Here is a 15,092-nt window from a genome sequence, read left to right as displayed (position 1 = left end):
AGCTTTTCACAGGCAGGGTCACCCATCCTTGGACCCATTTGCCACAAAAATAAACAGAAAGTGCCCTACCTTCTGCTCCAGGGGATGCCTGAGTCCAGGATCTCCCTTACACAAATTCCACATTCCTTGAATCCCAAATCTCATATATGTACATCCACTGATCCCTCTCTTACTGAGAGTCCTAAGAAAGTTCAAACAAGAGTCTGCTATAATGATCCTGATAGCACCAGCTTGGCCCACCTGGATTTCATGAGACTTTCCATTTATTATCCTGCAACATTGCCACTGAGTCCATACCTGGTCTCTCTGGACAATGGGAGTATCTTACATCCAAACCCAGCCTCTCTACATATCACAGTCTGAATGCTGAATGCTGGTTGGCATCTATGGAGAGAGCTTGTTCTAGAGACACCCAAAACATTCTTATACGGAGTAGAAAGGAAGCAGGAAAGTAGAAAAGGCTCCCTTTGGGCAGAGCTCCACAGTATGTCTCCTACAGAATCGAACATTCATAATATTCTGGATTACTTAATGTCATTAAAAAGATTAGGACTTTCTATCAGTTCTGTAATGGTGCATCTGGGAGCTACATCAGCACAACATCCCACTACACAGGACCACACGTGAGTTTCACATCATGTAATGACTAGATTCTTCAAAGGGCTAACACACATATTCCCACTGGTGCAGGAACTCCCTCACTTCTGGGATCTCTATGTAGTTCTATTTGGATGAACAGGTCCTTCCTCTGAGCCTCTGGCATTATGTTTATTGCACCATCACTCCATGAAAACAGCCTTCTTAATGACTGTCACTTCAGTCTGTAGGATTGGGGAGCTGCAAGCACTCATGGTGGCCCTCCATGCACTGTTCCCCTCTTAGGCCCTATCCAAAATTTCTTCCCCAGGTTGTTTCTGACTTCCATCTAAACCATGAGTCCCCTACCAGTGCTCTTCCCTAAACAAAACTCCGGCCAAGGGAGCAAGAGACTCCACTCTTCAGATATCTGCAGGGCCCGGTTGTTCTATCTAGATAGATCATAGTCATCCAAAGTCTTGCCTACATCGTTTGTTTGTTGCCTTTGCAGAGAGAATCAGAGGCCAGGCCATTTCATCTCAAAGGTTATCTAAGTGGGTCTCAAACTTTATTAAGCTGTGTTACTAGTTAGCTAGTTTAGATTATCCAAGTGTAGCTCAGACAGCTTCTGCAGCCTCTTTCAGAAATGTTCCCATTACAGAAATATGTAGAGCAGCTAATTAGTGATCTGTTCACTTATTCACAAAACATTATTCCCTGGTAGAGGGATCTAGATTGGAGGCCTCTTTTGGCAAAACTGTTTTATAATCTCTTTTGAGGTAAAAAAGCTACATGCCATGAAAGGCGTGTGTAGCTTTATTGGACCTTGATGTTTACATTATTCTTTAGTGCCCTCCACAGCAAATGATCATAACATTAAATTAATATTAGTTATAAAATAAAATGGACTAGAGACATGCAACAGTGAAAATGGCTTAGAACAGAGTTAGCACAACAGAAGAAGAAACTTGTTCTTGCTTGTTAGTGCCATCTTAAATGTGTCCCTATGAGGCGTTAACCCTGATGTGGTGTTGAATGATTTGTTTTAGTTTTAAAATGCTTCTTTAAGCAAGAGCAATGTTCAAAGAGGCATGTTGAAAATATAAAAATGAAACTTCTTCCACCTTCAAAAACAGCCATTGGAGTCCTTTGTGGCAGCTATCTTGGATTTCCTCCATTTAAAGAGAGTTTCTCCCAGTGCTAAATTTAAAGTGTTTGTTTTATTTTAAGATATTTGCCTTTTGGTTGCCTGACAAATATTCTGAGGGCCATTTAGACACAGTCCACCTATCCTCTCCCTATTCTAATTTACTGCATGGTGTCTAACCAATAATCTAATAACAAAATGTAATCATGTCCCAAGATGAGTTTATCCACAGATAATCTCATCACATGACAATTTCAGTTGAAAATGATGTTTCTCTGGATAGCTTCCAGGCAGGATAATATCACAAACACTCCCAGGAAGATTTTTGTCATTTCTTTATTCAGTATGTAAGTGGCTACTAATTCCAGATAAATAATTTCCTTTCCCAGTGTTATGTTTCTTTCATTCCTGATATCTGTTCCTCTTTGCAGATGAAGTGTCTAAGGAAGTCTTCCAGAAGCCCAATAGGATTTTTAATTATCTCACTTGTAGACCATTTGGTAAAATATAAAATCACAGTCCTGCATTCCCATAATATTTTATCTTCATCAGATCATTTCACCAGCCACTGTCACTAAGTACAACCATGTTGTATGCTAAATGTTACACTCTCACACTGGCTGGAATCTAGCCCATTTACCATAAATACCAGGGATAAAATGCCTAAGGAAGATAAAAGATTGGAAGAACAGTGCAAGTTAAAATCATATTCATTTGTAAGCATGCCTTTTCTGCTGTCATTGACAGAGTGTGACCTCTTATTTCCTCCAATCCCAGTCTCTCTGAAAAGCAGATTGAACTGTAAGTGGAAAGTGACAATAAGAAGACTGAAAAGCCTTTCACAGGATTAGAAAAAGAGCAGCAAAAAAACCGTTAGAGCAGCTGAGAGGGATCAACATGACAGGGTTAAATAACCATTTGTTTCAGTGAAACCACTGATCACATCACCTGCCCTCTCAACTCTTCTCTGAGTCTCTGAACAGTTATACAGATTTTCCAAAAGGTGCTGATTTTCAGGGGTTAATCTGTTTTATCCAGTGGGTGAGAACAGGTACACCATTATAAATACAGTTTTATATATATTTTCATTAAAAATAAATAATGTTGACCTCGCTATGAATTTTCTGTTGGTTAAGCAGAATTTAAAAGCAAGAATAGAATGCATTACCTTAAAGATTTAATTTAATAATAGAGTATATAATGGAGTTTTTGAAAAAGCACTTTGGATATACCTGGCTGAACACAAAGGGCTGAATTGCCATTGGGAATCATGCACAAAATTCCAATTAGCATTATCTGGAATTATGTGCTTAGATAGATAAAAAGTCAACCCAAGTATCCTGAAGATATTAAAATATGTTGGAAATGGTTCTGCTCTCCTGCACTCTTGCTCTCAGTACACTGTTGTAAGTTGGGGTGACTCTGTGGAAGTAAATGTGGCTGATTCTTCCCTCACACAAATTTTAAAAGCAGTGTAAATCCATTGATTTGCTCCCACTTTACACTGGTATAAGTAAAATGGGAATCGGGTTCAGTGGAATTACACTGGTGTAAAACCAGCATAATTTAGGCCAGAATAGGCCCAATGTTGTGTCAGTTTAGTATCATGGCAGTAGATTTCGATGTTCTAAAAATAGGATTGTGGGCCACATTTTCATTCTGAGGGGCTACACCAAGACCCTTTTACTCTGCACTGGCAGCTTTAAAGGGCCTTAAATTACATTCACGCCCACTTTAAGGCCTCTTTATAATGCCAGAGCAGTAAGGTAAATGAGAACCAGGCCTTGTAACTTCCCTGGTGTGTCAACAAGTGTGAGGTGCAAAGCAAGGAAGGAAGTCCCTGTTAAAATACATGACCTTATTAATAGCACAGGGGGGACAAAAATGGTAAAACACATTTTTTGTTTTTTAGAAATGTTCTTTTATTCAAGCTTCTGTGCAAAAAAAATCCCCCTATAGAGCCATAATCAGCAGTGAAACCTCTGTAATGGCTTATCTCTAGACTATTCTATGTTCTTTACACAAACCTTATCTTTCTTTTTTAAATGAAATGTAATCCTGATCCACTGTGTAAAATGGGAGCACGTTCTTTAAAACTTTCCCATTATTCTGTCTGCTGAGCTTGATATGCACCTGCACATTCACAGCTTTTGAAGACTCTCCTCAAAGCTGAACAGACCCTGGGAGCCTGATTTTCCTCTTACTTATGCTACAATGTGACTCTGTTGATTTTCACAGTGTTACCCCGATTTACTCCATGAGAGCAGAATTGGAGCTTCACTGTGAATGCACACAGGAGTCAGTGCTCGCCAACATGAATAAGGGGTCTGTAGTTGGGCCCTAAGTCTTCAGAATCTTTTTTAATGCTAAAGCAACTTGAGATGACGGTTGAAAAGGTCATGTTTGTAACCTCATAGCAGGCCCTAGTCCTCCTGCAATGTAGCAGATCTTACCCCCTCTGGGTCTGGGTTATAAGGGGTGTAGCAAGGAGAAAGGGACATGGCCATAGGGTCTCTGATCCAGCAGTTCCCAGCTATCAGAACAGATCCCTTGCTAGCCTCTGAATCAGGGAGCCGCAAAGACAGAATAAAGCTCCCTTCCCTCCCACTTCCTCAGGTCTGAACTGAATGTAGCTCAGCCAGGTGCAAGAAACAAGGCCATGTTTTGTTTTTTCCTGAAATCAACCAGGCATATTTTCATTCTGCAGTGACACATTGATATTTCCCATTTACTTCAATTTCTTACCTGCAGAAAGAAGCCGTTCTGAATTCTGGAGATTTAATTGCCATGTTTGTTTTTTTTTTTTTTTTTAAATCTCCATTAAAAGCCATTATTTTACCACTAAAAATTTCAAGAAAAAAAAGAAAAAAAATTGCATGAATAAGAAAACCCAGAAGGGAAAACAACCTCAGTTTGATGTCAAGTACCTATGTGAAAAAAAATTAATGGGTATATTTTGCTTTAAAGAAAAAGCAATCAATTAACAATGATGAATATGCTTACCATAATATTTTCTAGAAAAACACAAAGCAGTAATGTAACCATTTGGTCGGCTTATGATTTTCCTAAGTATGTGTTGTTGATTTTTCCTAGGCAACATTTAAAGGTTGGATGGACATTATGTATGCAGCAGTAGATTCACGAGGGGTAAGTCACTCAAATTAAATGCTTTCTTCTTGCATCCTTCTTTCCTGTTTAGTTGAATTTTGCACTATTCTGGCTGGTTAACAGCAAAACTATCTGTGTGCAACTCACTTGACTTCTTTGGGGCTGCACCAAGTTTAACTTAGGGCAGAATTTTGTCTAATGTGCGAGTGAAATGTAGAGTGACTGAAATGGGTCTAGGATGTGTGCCATCATTTGTGTAGTGGGGTTTATATTATGGATCACTTTGGAAATGTAACTATTTAGAGTACAAGAATATTTTAAAAATATTAAAACCTGGGCCCAACTCAGGACACAAATAACTTCCAGGTGACAGTTAACTGACCTCCTGTCCTGCAACAGGAAACTGAGATTTGGAGGGAGCAGATCCATGGCTGGCATAAATTGACATAATGGTGCTATGTCGATTTACGTTACACATCGTACTGCCTTAGGATTCAGTTTTCCAATCTTTTTAAGCCAGACAGAAAGGTGAATACAAACCTGAGACTCACAAAGATGAATGGATCTTTAGATTTTCCATAGATCTTATTTTTTTTATTGCAAGATGTGTTGTATTAAGTGGAAGTTGTGATTAGAATGATCCATATGGAGTGGTCACCATACAGAAATTAACATTTACCAACAGATAGCAAACAGCTTTCACAATGATTTTCTATTCTTAGTAAAAGAAATAAGGTGTATTGTTTAAAATAGATGGACTCTAACTATACTGTAGTTTATACTAAAGTGACTGAACACTGCAATTACATTGCAATTAAAATGTAATTACACTGTGGTAACGTTACCTGGGGTTATCTGAACCCAAAGCTATGGTAACTAATCTTTGTTTTCCAGGTAGTGTCAGGAAATAAGTCAGTGGGATACACACAAGAGTGCTTTCATTCAAAAGTCCTTGTTTTTACTGAGTACAAAGCACACATCAAAACTAGCAATAGTCTAGAAGCCCCCCAAATATAAGGAGTACTTTTGGCACCTTAGAGACTAACCAATTTATTTGAGCATAAGCTTTTGTGAGCTATCGTAGAGCTTGGCTGTAGACAATGGATCGTGTGGTGTGGTCAGGGTGAAAACTGGAGGCATGTAGGTAGGAATACCAGTCAGTAGGTTTTCGGTATAGGATGGTGTTTATGTGACCATCGCTTATTAGCACTGTAGTGTCCAGGAAGTGGATCTCTTGTGTGGACTGGTCCAGGCTGAGGTTGATGGTGGGATGGAAATTGTTGAAATTATGGTGGAATTCCTCGAGGGCTTCTTTTCCATGGGTCCAGATCATGAAGATGTCATCAATGTAGCGCAAGTAGAGTAGGGGCATTAGGGGACGAGAGCTGAGGAAGCGTTATTCTAAGTCAACCATAAAAATGTTGGCATACTGTGGGGTCATGCGGGTACCCATAGCAATGCTGCTGATTTGAAGGTATACATTGTCCCCAAATGTGAAATAGTTATGGGTGAGGACAAAGTCACAAAGTTCAGCCACCAGGTTAGCTGTGACATTATCGGGGATAGTGTTCCTGACGGCTTGTAGTCCATCTTTGTGTGGAATGTTGGTGTAGAGGGCTTCTACATCCATAGTGGCCAGGATGGTGTTTTCAGGAAGATCACCAATGGATTGTAGTTTCCTCAGGAAGTCAGTGGTGTCTCGAAGGTAGCTGGGAGTGCTGGTAGCGTAGGGCCTGAAAAGGGAGTCTACATAGCCAGACAATCCTGCTATCAGGGTGCCAATGCCTGAGATGATGGGGCGCCCAGGATTTCCAGGTTTATGCATCTTGGATAGTAGATAGAATATCCCAGGTCGGAGTTCCAGGGGTGTGTCTGTGCGGATTTAATCTTGTGCTTTTTCAGGGAGTTTCTTGAGCAAATGCTGTAGTTTCTTTTGGTAACCCTCAGTGGGATCAGAGGGTAATGGTTTGTAGAAAGTGGTGTTGGAGAGCTGCCGAGCAGCCTCTTTTTCATATTCCAACCTATTCATGATGACAACAGCACCTCCTTTGTCAGCCTTTTTGATTATGATGTCAGAGTTGTTTCTGAGGCTGTGGATGGCATTATGTTCTGCACGGCTGAGGTTGTGGGGCAAGTGATGCTGCTTTTCCACAATTTCAGCCCGTGCACGTCAGCGGAAGCACTCTATGTAGAAGTCCAGTCTGCTGTCTCGACCTTCAGGAGGAGTCCACCTAGAATCCTTCTTTTTGTAGTGTTGGTAGGGAGGTCTCTGTGGATTAGTATGTTGTTCAGAGGTGTGTTGGAATCCATTGTCTAAAGCCAAGCTCTACGATACAACCGCATTTGCTCCAACCCCGCAGACAGAGACAAATACCTACAAGATCTCTGTCAAGCATTCTTACAACTACAGTACCCACCTGCTGAAGTGAAGAAACAGATTGACAGAGCCAGAAGAGTACCCAGAAGTCACCTACTACAGGACAGGCCTAACAAAGAAAATAACAGAAGGCCACTAGCCGTCACCTTCAGCCCCCAACTAAAACCCCTCCAACGCATTATCAAGGATCTACAACCTATCTTGAAGGACAACCCATCACTCTCACAAATCTTGGGAGACAGGCCAGTCCTTGCCTACAGACAGCCCCCCAACCTGAAGCAAATACTCACCAGCAACCACATACCACACAACAGAACCACTAATCCAGGAACCTATCCTTGCAACAAAGCCTGTTGCCAACTGTGCCCACATATCTACTCAGGGGACACCATCACAGGGCTTAATCACATTAGCCACACTATCAGTGGCTCGTTCACCTGCACATCTACCAATGTGATATATGCCATCATGTGCCAGCAATGCCCCTTTGGCATGTACATTGGTCAAACTGGACAGTCTCTACGTAAAAGAATAAATGGACACAAATCAGATGTCAAGAATTATAACATTCATAAACCAGTTGGAGAACACTTCAATCTCTCTGGTCACGCGATTACAGACATGAAAGTTGCGATATTACAACAGAAAAACTTCAGAAACAGACTCCAACGAGAGACTGCTGAATTGGAATTAATTTGCAAATTGGATATAATTAACTTAGGCTTGAATAGAGACTGGGAGTGGTTGAGTCATTGTAAAAAGTAACCTATTTCCCCTTGTTTATTCCTTCCCCCTCCCCCCACCCCTACCCCCGTTCCTCAGACTTTCTTATTAAACCCTGGATTTGTGCTGGAAATGGCCCACCTTGATTATCATACACATTGTAAGGAGAGTGATCACTTTAGATAAGCTATTACCAGCAGGAGAGTGGGGTGGGGGGAGAGAAAACCTTTTGTAGTGGTAAACACCCATTTTTTCATGGTCTGTGTGTATAAAAACATCCTCACTTTTTTTTTTCATGGTCTGTGTGTATAAAAACAGCCTCACTGTATTTTCCACTTTATGCATCCAATGAAGTGAGCTATAGCTCACGAAAGCTTATGCTCAAATAAATTGGTTAGTCTCTAAGGTGCCACAAGTACTCCTTTTCTTTTTGCGAATACAGACTAACACGGCTATTACTCTGAAACCCCAAATATAGTTACCCAAAGTCTGAGGTGGTGTCGAGGACAGCCACAGGGTTCCAGTGGCCAGCCTGCCTTCTGCAGCTGGAGTTTTGTTGTCAGACTCCCAAGCTCATAGAAATCCAGTCAAAAGAACTTATTCCAGGCTTCTCTAAAGTACACTCTCTAACTAAACTCTTTATAGGTTTTCTCCTGACCAAGCACATAATTCATAAGGGTCCCTAATAGGCTAGCAATCTTCCTAGCAAAGCGAATAATAATTCATTAATTTACTTATCAGCAAAGCAACTTCAGCAAGAAACTTACAAATGCAGGCCCTCCCAAACCAAGGTCAGCCATTCACATTCTCCATCCTCCCCCATCCCCCTTTGCATGAATCTGTCCTTTCACTTTATCTATCTTAGTTAGTAACACTGCAATTGTGTACATGTTTTTGTTCTATTTGCCTAAGCCAAGGCCAGATTTTTCCTGACTCTGTGGTGCCCTCGCTTCCAGCTTATGGTGGCTAAGTGCACAAAATTGCTGCTGTTATGTCAAATCAGTTTCTCTCCTAACAGTTATTCTATTAATATCCATGATTATCACTAGTTCATATAAGCAGGAGTATAGCCAGAAGATCGATTTATTTGTTCCCTTTTTTTATTTCATATTTAATGCATTACAGTGGATATATTCTGAAGTTGCACTTTTTAATACATGCACCCAATACAAAATCTTCTAACCGAAGATTAACTACATGAATTACACTCTGTATTTAGACTGAAAATACAATGTAATGACATTGTGATCATAGTGACAGTATTATAAAGTGTAACTGAAATGATTGTGGTATTTGTGATACCAATGGTGACCTTTTAATGGCAAGCACTGAATGCTTAAACACTGAATGGGTACTTAACTTTTATAATATTTTCTGTGTTATTGAGTGAGTTTGTTCTTAATCTTTTGATGTGTGTGGTAATGGTACAGTTTTTCCCCCTCTTCTTTTTACATTTGCCTTTTATATTTGCAGTGTGAGGAGCAACCTGAATGGGAATGTAATTTATACATGTACCTCTACTTTGTGATTTTCATCATCTTCGGGTCTTTCTTCACATTGAATCTCTTCATAGGCGTCATTATTGACAATTTTAACCAACAAAAGAAAAAGATAAGTACACTGTACATGCTCTGCAGCCCCTTGTGACTGCTGTGTGGAGGGGCACGAGGAATGGATTTAGAGCAGCAGCACAGCCAGTCTAGAATCTCAGCAGAACATCCTTAGGAACCATCTTGCATTACATTACAAATTTACAGTTGCTGCAGCCCATTATCTCTATGCAGAGCAAGTGCTCTGTAAACACTGGGAGTTAGATTGTACTCACACTAATCAGGAAGCAGTGTTAACAGCACCAGCCCAGAGGGACCTCAGGGATTAATTGTGCCTCAGGGACATGTGCCTTCCCAAAGTCCCCCGTGTGCAAGGGATGGTGTGTTCAAGTGGTCACCATCCTTTAGAATGTTGCAGCCTGTCCTCCCCTTCCATCTTTGGGGCAATGTGTGCACCCAGGGATGGAGCTGTCTTTACATTCCCCTAAGAAATGTGATTGTGATTAGCCTTTTATGCACAAAGCGAAGGAGGGAGGAAGCTCCTAGAATCCTCCCTCACCCATGTACCAAAACACCAAAATGTCACAGTCCAGCCCTGAATCACTACTCATCCTTGCTGCCCACTAACTCCTGCCTTAATGTGGATTACTACTTACAGTACCACAGTACTACACCCCATTAGTCACTGATTAGGTGTTAAAAGGAAGAAAATAGAAAAGGATGGAGACTCCCAATACCTCAAACTTAGTTTAAATTGCAATAATACTTAACGTTCAACAAAAGTAATAGCTTTATCTCTCTATACTTAGGTGGGCAAGACATCTTTATGACAGAGGAACAGAAAAAGTATTACAATGCAATGAAAAAACTGGGCTCCAAAAAACCCCAAAAACCCATCCCAAGGCCACTGGTGAGAATATCTATGTTATTCCAATTGAAATATGTATATTCAGTGAATGTCTTTCATAGAGTGAATACAATCCCCTGAAAAAAATGCCCCTTTTGTCATATAATTTGTTTGATTCAGCCATTGTTTGAAAGTGTAGTGAATTGTGTGTCTTATAATCGCCGCTGCACTACAATGATGATTTGGGGACAAGTGAATGAATGGTGTAACACCGTTAGCTATTGTGGCCTGTATTAAATGAACTGGGGATCGCAGTCCCAATTTGTAATAAACAGGTTACCATTCATAAAAGCTACCACTACTATTGGCATGATTGTTGGTAGACTCAGCAAAGAGCCTTAGGATTGAATGAGCATGAAAATCCAACCAATCCATCACCCCCTTTACATTTACAACGTTCCATGTGGAAATTGTGACATATTTTCTTTGGGATTCCAGTTGCAAGGGGAGGGAATTATATCATCATTTTATATGATCTGAGTCTCATAACTAACACTAATGATCCTTTCCTTTGTTTCAGAACAAATACCAAGGTTTTATCTTTGACATAGTCTCAAAACAAGCCTTTGATGTCTCCATCATGATTCTCATCTGCCTTAACATGGTCACCATGATGGTGGAAACGGATAACCAGAGTCTAGACAAAGTGAACATCCTTCATAAAATCAACATGCTCTTTGTTGCCATCTTCACAGCAGAGTGCAGCATCAAAATGTTGGCTCTAAGACACTACTACTTCACCAATGGCTGGAACATATTTGATTTTGTTGTTGTGATTCTATCCATTGTGGGTAGGTAAAATTCAATGGCAGAGAAGTCTTTTTGCCAAAACGGAACAAATAAAAGGTGGAAACGGAACAAATAAAAGGTGGAGATGTGTTTGGCCTGTATTAAATGCTTTTTGCAATATGGTGCTGAGCACCTCCACCTTGGCATCAGGTACCCTCAGTTCCACCAATGGGAGAGCCACTTACAGGACTGGGTCCTAAATATTTTAATTATATTTAAATCATATCTAAATAACACCACATAACAATCAAATGTGGCATGACCAGGCAAAGGTAGAGAGTTTGGGTATGCTGAACATAAGAGATACATCCAGGTAGAACATACGTGCCATACTGCTGAAAGTAACAAGTAACACCCTCACATCCCCTGGCATTGATTTCAATGGGCATTTAGTGGCTGATAGGAACACAGGAGGGTGTGTTAGAGAAATGGCAGTCAGAGGATTAGTAGTTGCAATGCATTAGGGTGTAAGAGGAAAAGTCAAAAGCCACTTGGGCCGTTATTATTATTTATTATTTGTATCGCAGTAGTGCCTAGCAGACCCAGTCATAGACCAGAACCCCATTATGCTAGGTGATATACAGGCACAGAATAAAACAGTTCCTGCCCCAGAGAGTTTACAATCTGAGCATGAACTGCCAATTAAAAAGAAAATAACAATTGGGAAAATGATACAGTTGGAGACGAATGACTGATCAAATGAAGAAAAGTAACTGAGGAACATTCTAGAGATTATTTCCATTAAAACCAGCATTTAACTCTCATGTCTCCTAAAGACATTCATGTTACTTTATACTTTTTTATCCAAGTAAATTTGGTCAGGGGGGATGAACACTGGGGTATTATAGTCTTTCACCTCAGGAGCAAAAAGAAAAGGAGTACTTGTGGCACCTTAGAGACTAACCAATTTATTAGAGCATAAGCGTTCGTGAGCTACAGCTCACTTCATCAGATGCATAGTTTCCACGATATGCATCTGATGAAGTGAGCTGTAGCTCACGAAAGCTTATGCTCTAATAAATTGGTTCGTCTCTAAGGTGCCACAAGTCCTCCTTTTCTTTTTGCGAATACAGACTAACACAGCTGTTACTCTGAAACCTCAGGAGCAATGGCTCAAATGGTAGTGACTGAAAGCTATAACTATGTGTGGCCTGTATTAATTGAACTGGTGATCTCAGTCCCACTGTGTAATAGGCAGGTGTCCACAGCATAAAAACTATGACTTTCCTTGACATCTTTGTCTGTAGACTCAACAAAGAGCCTGAGGATTGAGTGGGCATGAAATCCAACCAATCCATCAGCCCTTTAGCTGTGTTTCCTCTAGGACAGGGGGTTTCAACCTTTTTCTTTCTGAGGCTCCCCCAATTTGCTGTAAAAACCTCCACAGCCTGCCTGTGCCACAACAACTGCTTTTTGGCATATCCAGTAGATTAAAAGCCAGGGCTGGCGTTAGGGGGTAGCAAGCAGGGCAATTGCCTGTGGTCCCACGCCACAGGGGGCCCTGCAAAGCTGAATTGCTCGGGCTTTGGCTTCTGCCCCACGTAGCTTGGGCTTTGGCTTTCTGCCCTGAGCCCCAGGAAGTCTAACACTGGCCCTGATCTCTGGTTTATTTTAGCGGATTCCCTGAAACCTGCTCACAGCCCCCAGGGACCTCTGCTCTAGGAGAAGGCAAAGGCACAGTTAGTAGGACAGTTGGGGGAATGTTCATTGTTCTTGTTAGTAATCTGGAATAATCATTTTATGAGAACATCTAGAATTGTTGCCCATGTATTAATTGGTTATTTGTTTCTTTTTTCTTAAAGGTACCGTGCTTTCTGATATCATTCAAAAATATTTTTTCTCTCCTACACTCTTCAGAGTCATTCGCTTGGCTCGGATTGGCCGGGTCCTAAGACTTATACGGGGAGCCAAAGGAATTAGAACTCTCCTTTTTGCCTTAATGATGTCCCTTCCTGCTCTGTTCAACATTGGTCTCCTCCTTTTTCTGGTCATGTTTATTTATGCCATTTTTGGCATGGCTAATTTTGCCTATGTTAAAAAGGAGCAAGGGATTGATGACATGTTCAACTTCCAAACCTTCGCTAACAGCATGCTCTGTCTCTTCCAAATCACAACCTCAGCTGGCTGGGACGGTCTTCTCAATCCTATTTTAAACACTGGACCGCCATATTGTGATCCGAACCTAAAAAATGCAAATGGTTCCAAGGGAGACTGTGGAAGCCCTGCTGTAGGGATTCTATTCTTTGTTACTTATATCATTATATCATTTCTCATTGTTGTAAACATGTACATAGCCATTATTTTAGAGAACTTCAGCGTAGCCACTGAGGAAAGTACAGAGCCTCTAGGTGAAGATGACTTTGATATGTTTTATGAAATCTGGGAGAAGTTTGATCCTGAGGCAACTCAGTTTATTGAGTATTCGGCACTTTCAGACTTTGCAGATGCTCTGGCAGAACCTTTACGCATAGCAAAACCAAACAAAATTAAACTCATAGCCATGGACCTTCCCATGGTTAGCGGAGATAGGATCCACTGCTTGGATATTTTATTTGCTTTTACCAAACGGGTACTAGGAGAAACTGGGGAAATGGATGCCCTTAAAATACAGATGGAGGAAAAGTTTATGGCTGCCAATCCATCTAAAATTTCTTATGAACCAATCACAACCACACTCAGACGGAAACAAGAGGAGGTTTCTGCCATTATTATCCAGAGGGCCTACAGGAGTCATTTGTTTCAACGCTCCTTGAAGCAGGCCTCTTTCTTATACCGTCACCAGGCTTGTGATGGCAACATGCTTGAAGATGAGGCACCTGAGAAAGAAGGTCTCATTGCATTCATGATGAATGAAAATTATTGTAAGCCAATAGACAAATCAGAAACTGTGTCCTCAACCTCTTTCCCTCCATCTTATGACAGTGTCACCAGAGCCACTAGTGACAACCTCCAGCTAAAGGTGACAGACTCTAGCAAAAGTGATGAACCTGTAGATTATCTGATATCTCCAGACAGAGATAAAGAATCAATTGTCTAAATGTTTGTTTAGAATGCTTTAAAATATTGTTTACAGAATGTAATGCTGTAACTACACAACAATTGAAGCAGCCTTCTTATTAAATATTAGTTGCAAAATAAACAATGGAGTTTTTACCCTTAACTATGGGAGTCGATAAGTTATAACCTTTGACCCTGCTCTTTTCAACATTGCTCAATGTTTCTATATGCACAGGAAGAATCTGTGCAGGGTCATAGCTGTTATATCAGTGGTGTGATTATGAATATGCTAGACTGTAAAACAGTAAACACAGTGTATATCTATCCACAGATAAAACCAGGCTGTAAACATTCATTTAAGGTCTTACTCATATTAGTGTGTTTACTTATGGCAATGTATGACCTTGCATTCTAAAAAGAAAAAATATATATCACAGCTGCTGTAGCAAAACGTAACACTTACTGTATATGTTGTGAATGGTCTTTCATAAATTTATTATATTTGATATTTTTTTACTTAAATCAAATAATTGTCTCTTTTTCCATGGAGATAGATGATCCTTACACCCGACATGTTAAACTCTGAACCAAGGTAACAATAATTGGTGGAACTCCCATCATTCCCAAAAGAAAGTTGTTGCAAAGTAAAATATTTAATCAACAACATATAACTGTTTATTACAATATGACCTCCCCTTTGGGACATGTAGCTGCTTGTCATCAGTAATAAAAAAAATTAGGAGGAAGAAAGTGATGTAAAATAATAAAGAGAGAAATGGCTTGTTCTACCCTACAGGAAATCAGACAGTAATGGATGCTGCTTGTAAAACTAATAAAAATACTAATTTTTTAGTAAGTTTCAAGAATATGCTTTGCCTGTTGTAATCAAACTCACTTAGAAATAGGTTATGACCCTGT

At 40.3% G+C, this 15,092-nt stretch overlaps 1 protein-coding gene across 5 annotated transcripts in view; it reads left to right on the top strand.

The window, feature by feature from the left end:
* Positions 1–14,649, top strand: part of LOC140907820 (sodium channel protein type 5 subunit alpha) — a 268,854-nt gene extending 254,205 nt beyond the window's left edge. For all 5 annotated transcript variants that reach the window (XM_073334664.2, XM_073334662.2, XM_073334665.2 and 2 more), the window contains 5 exons: positions 4,817–4,870; positions 9,405–9,546; positions 10,291–10,391; positions 10,909–11,179; positions 12,980–14,649. In XM_073334664.2, coding sequence (XP_073190765.2) covers positions 4,817–4,870; positions 9,405–9,546; positions 10,291–10,391; positions 10,909–11,179; positions 12,980–14,214 — 1,803 coding nt within the window. In that variant the 3' untranslated portion in view covers positions 14,215–14,649. The remainder of the gene's footprint in view (positions 1–4,816; positions 4,871–9,404; positions 9,547–10,290; positions 10,392–10,908; positions 11,180–12,979) is intronic.
* The last annotated feature ends 443 nt before the right edge of the window (positions 14,650–15,092 follow it).

This window comes from Lepidochelys kempii, chromosome 2 (assembly GCF_965140285.1).
Source record: "Lepidochelys kempii isolate rLepKem1 chromosome 2, rLepKem1.hap1, whole genome shotgun sequence".
Lineage (NCBI taxonomy): Eukaryota > Metazoa > Chordata > Testudines > Cheloniidae > Lepidochelys > Lepidochelys kempii.
This window is presented reverse-complemented; position numbering and strand designations above follow the sequence as displayed.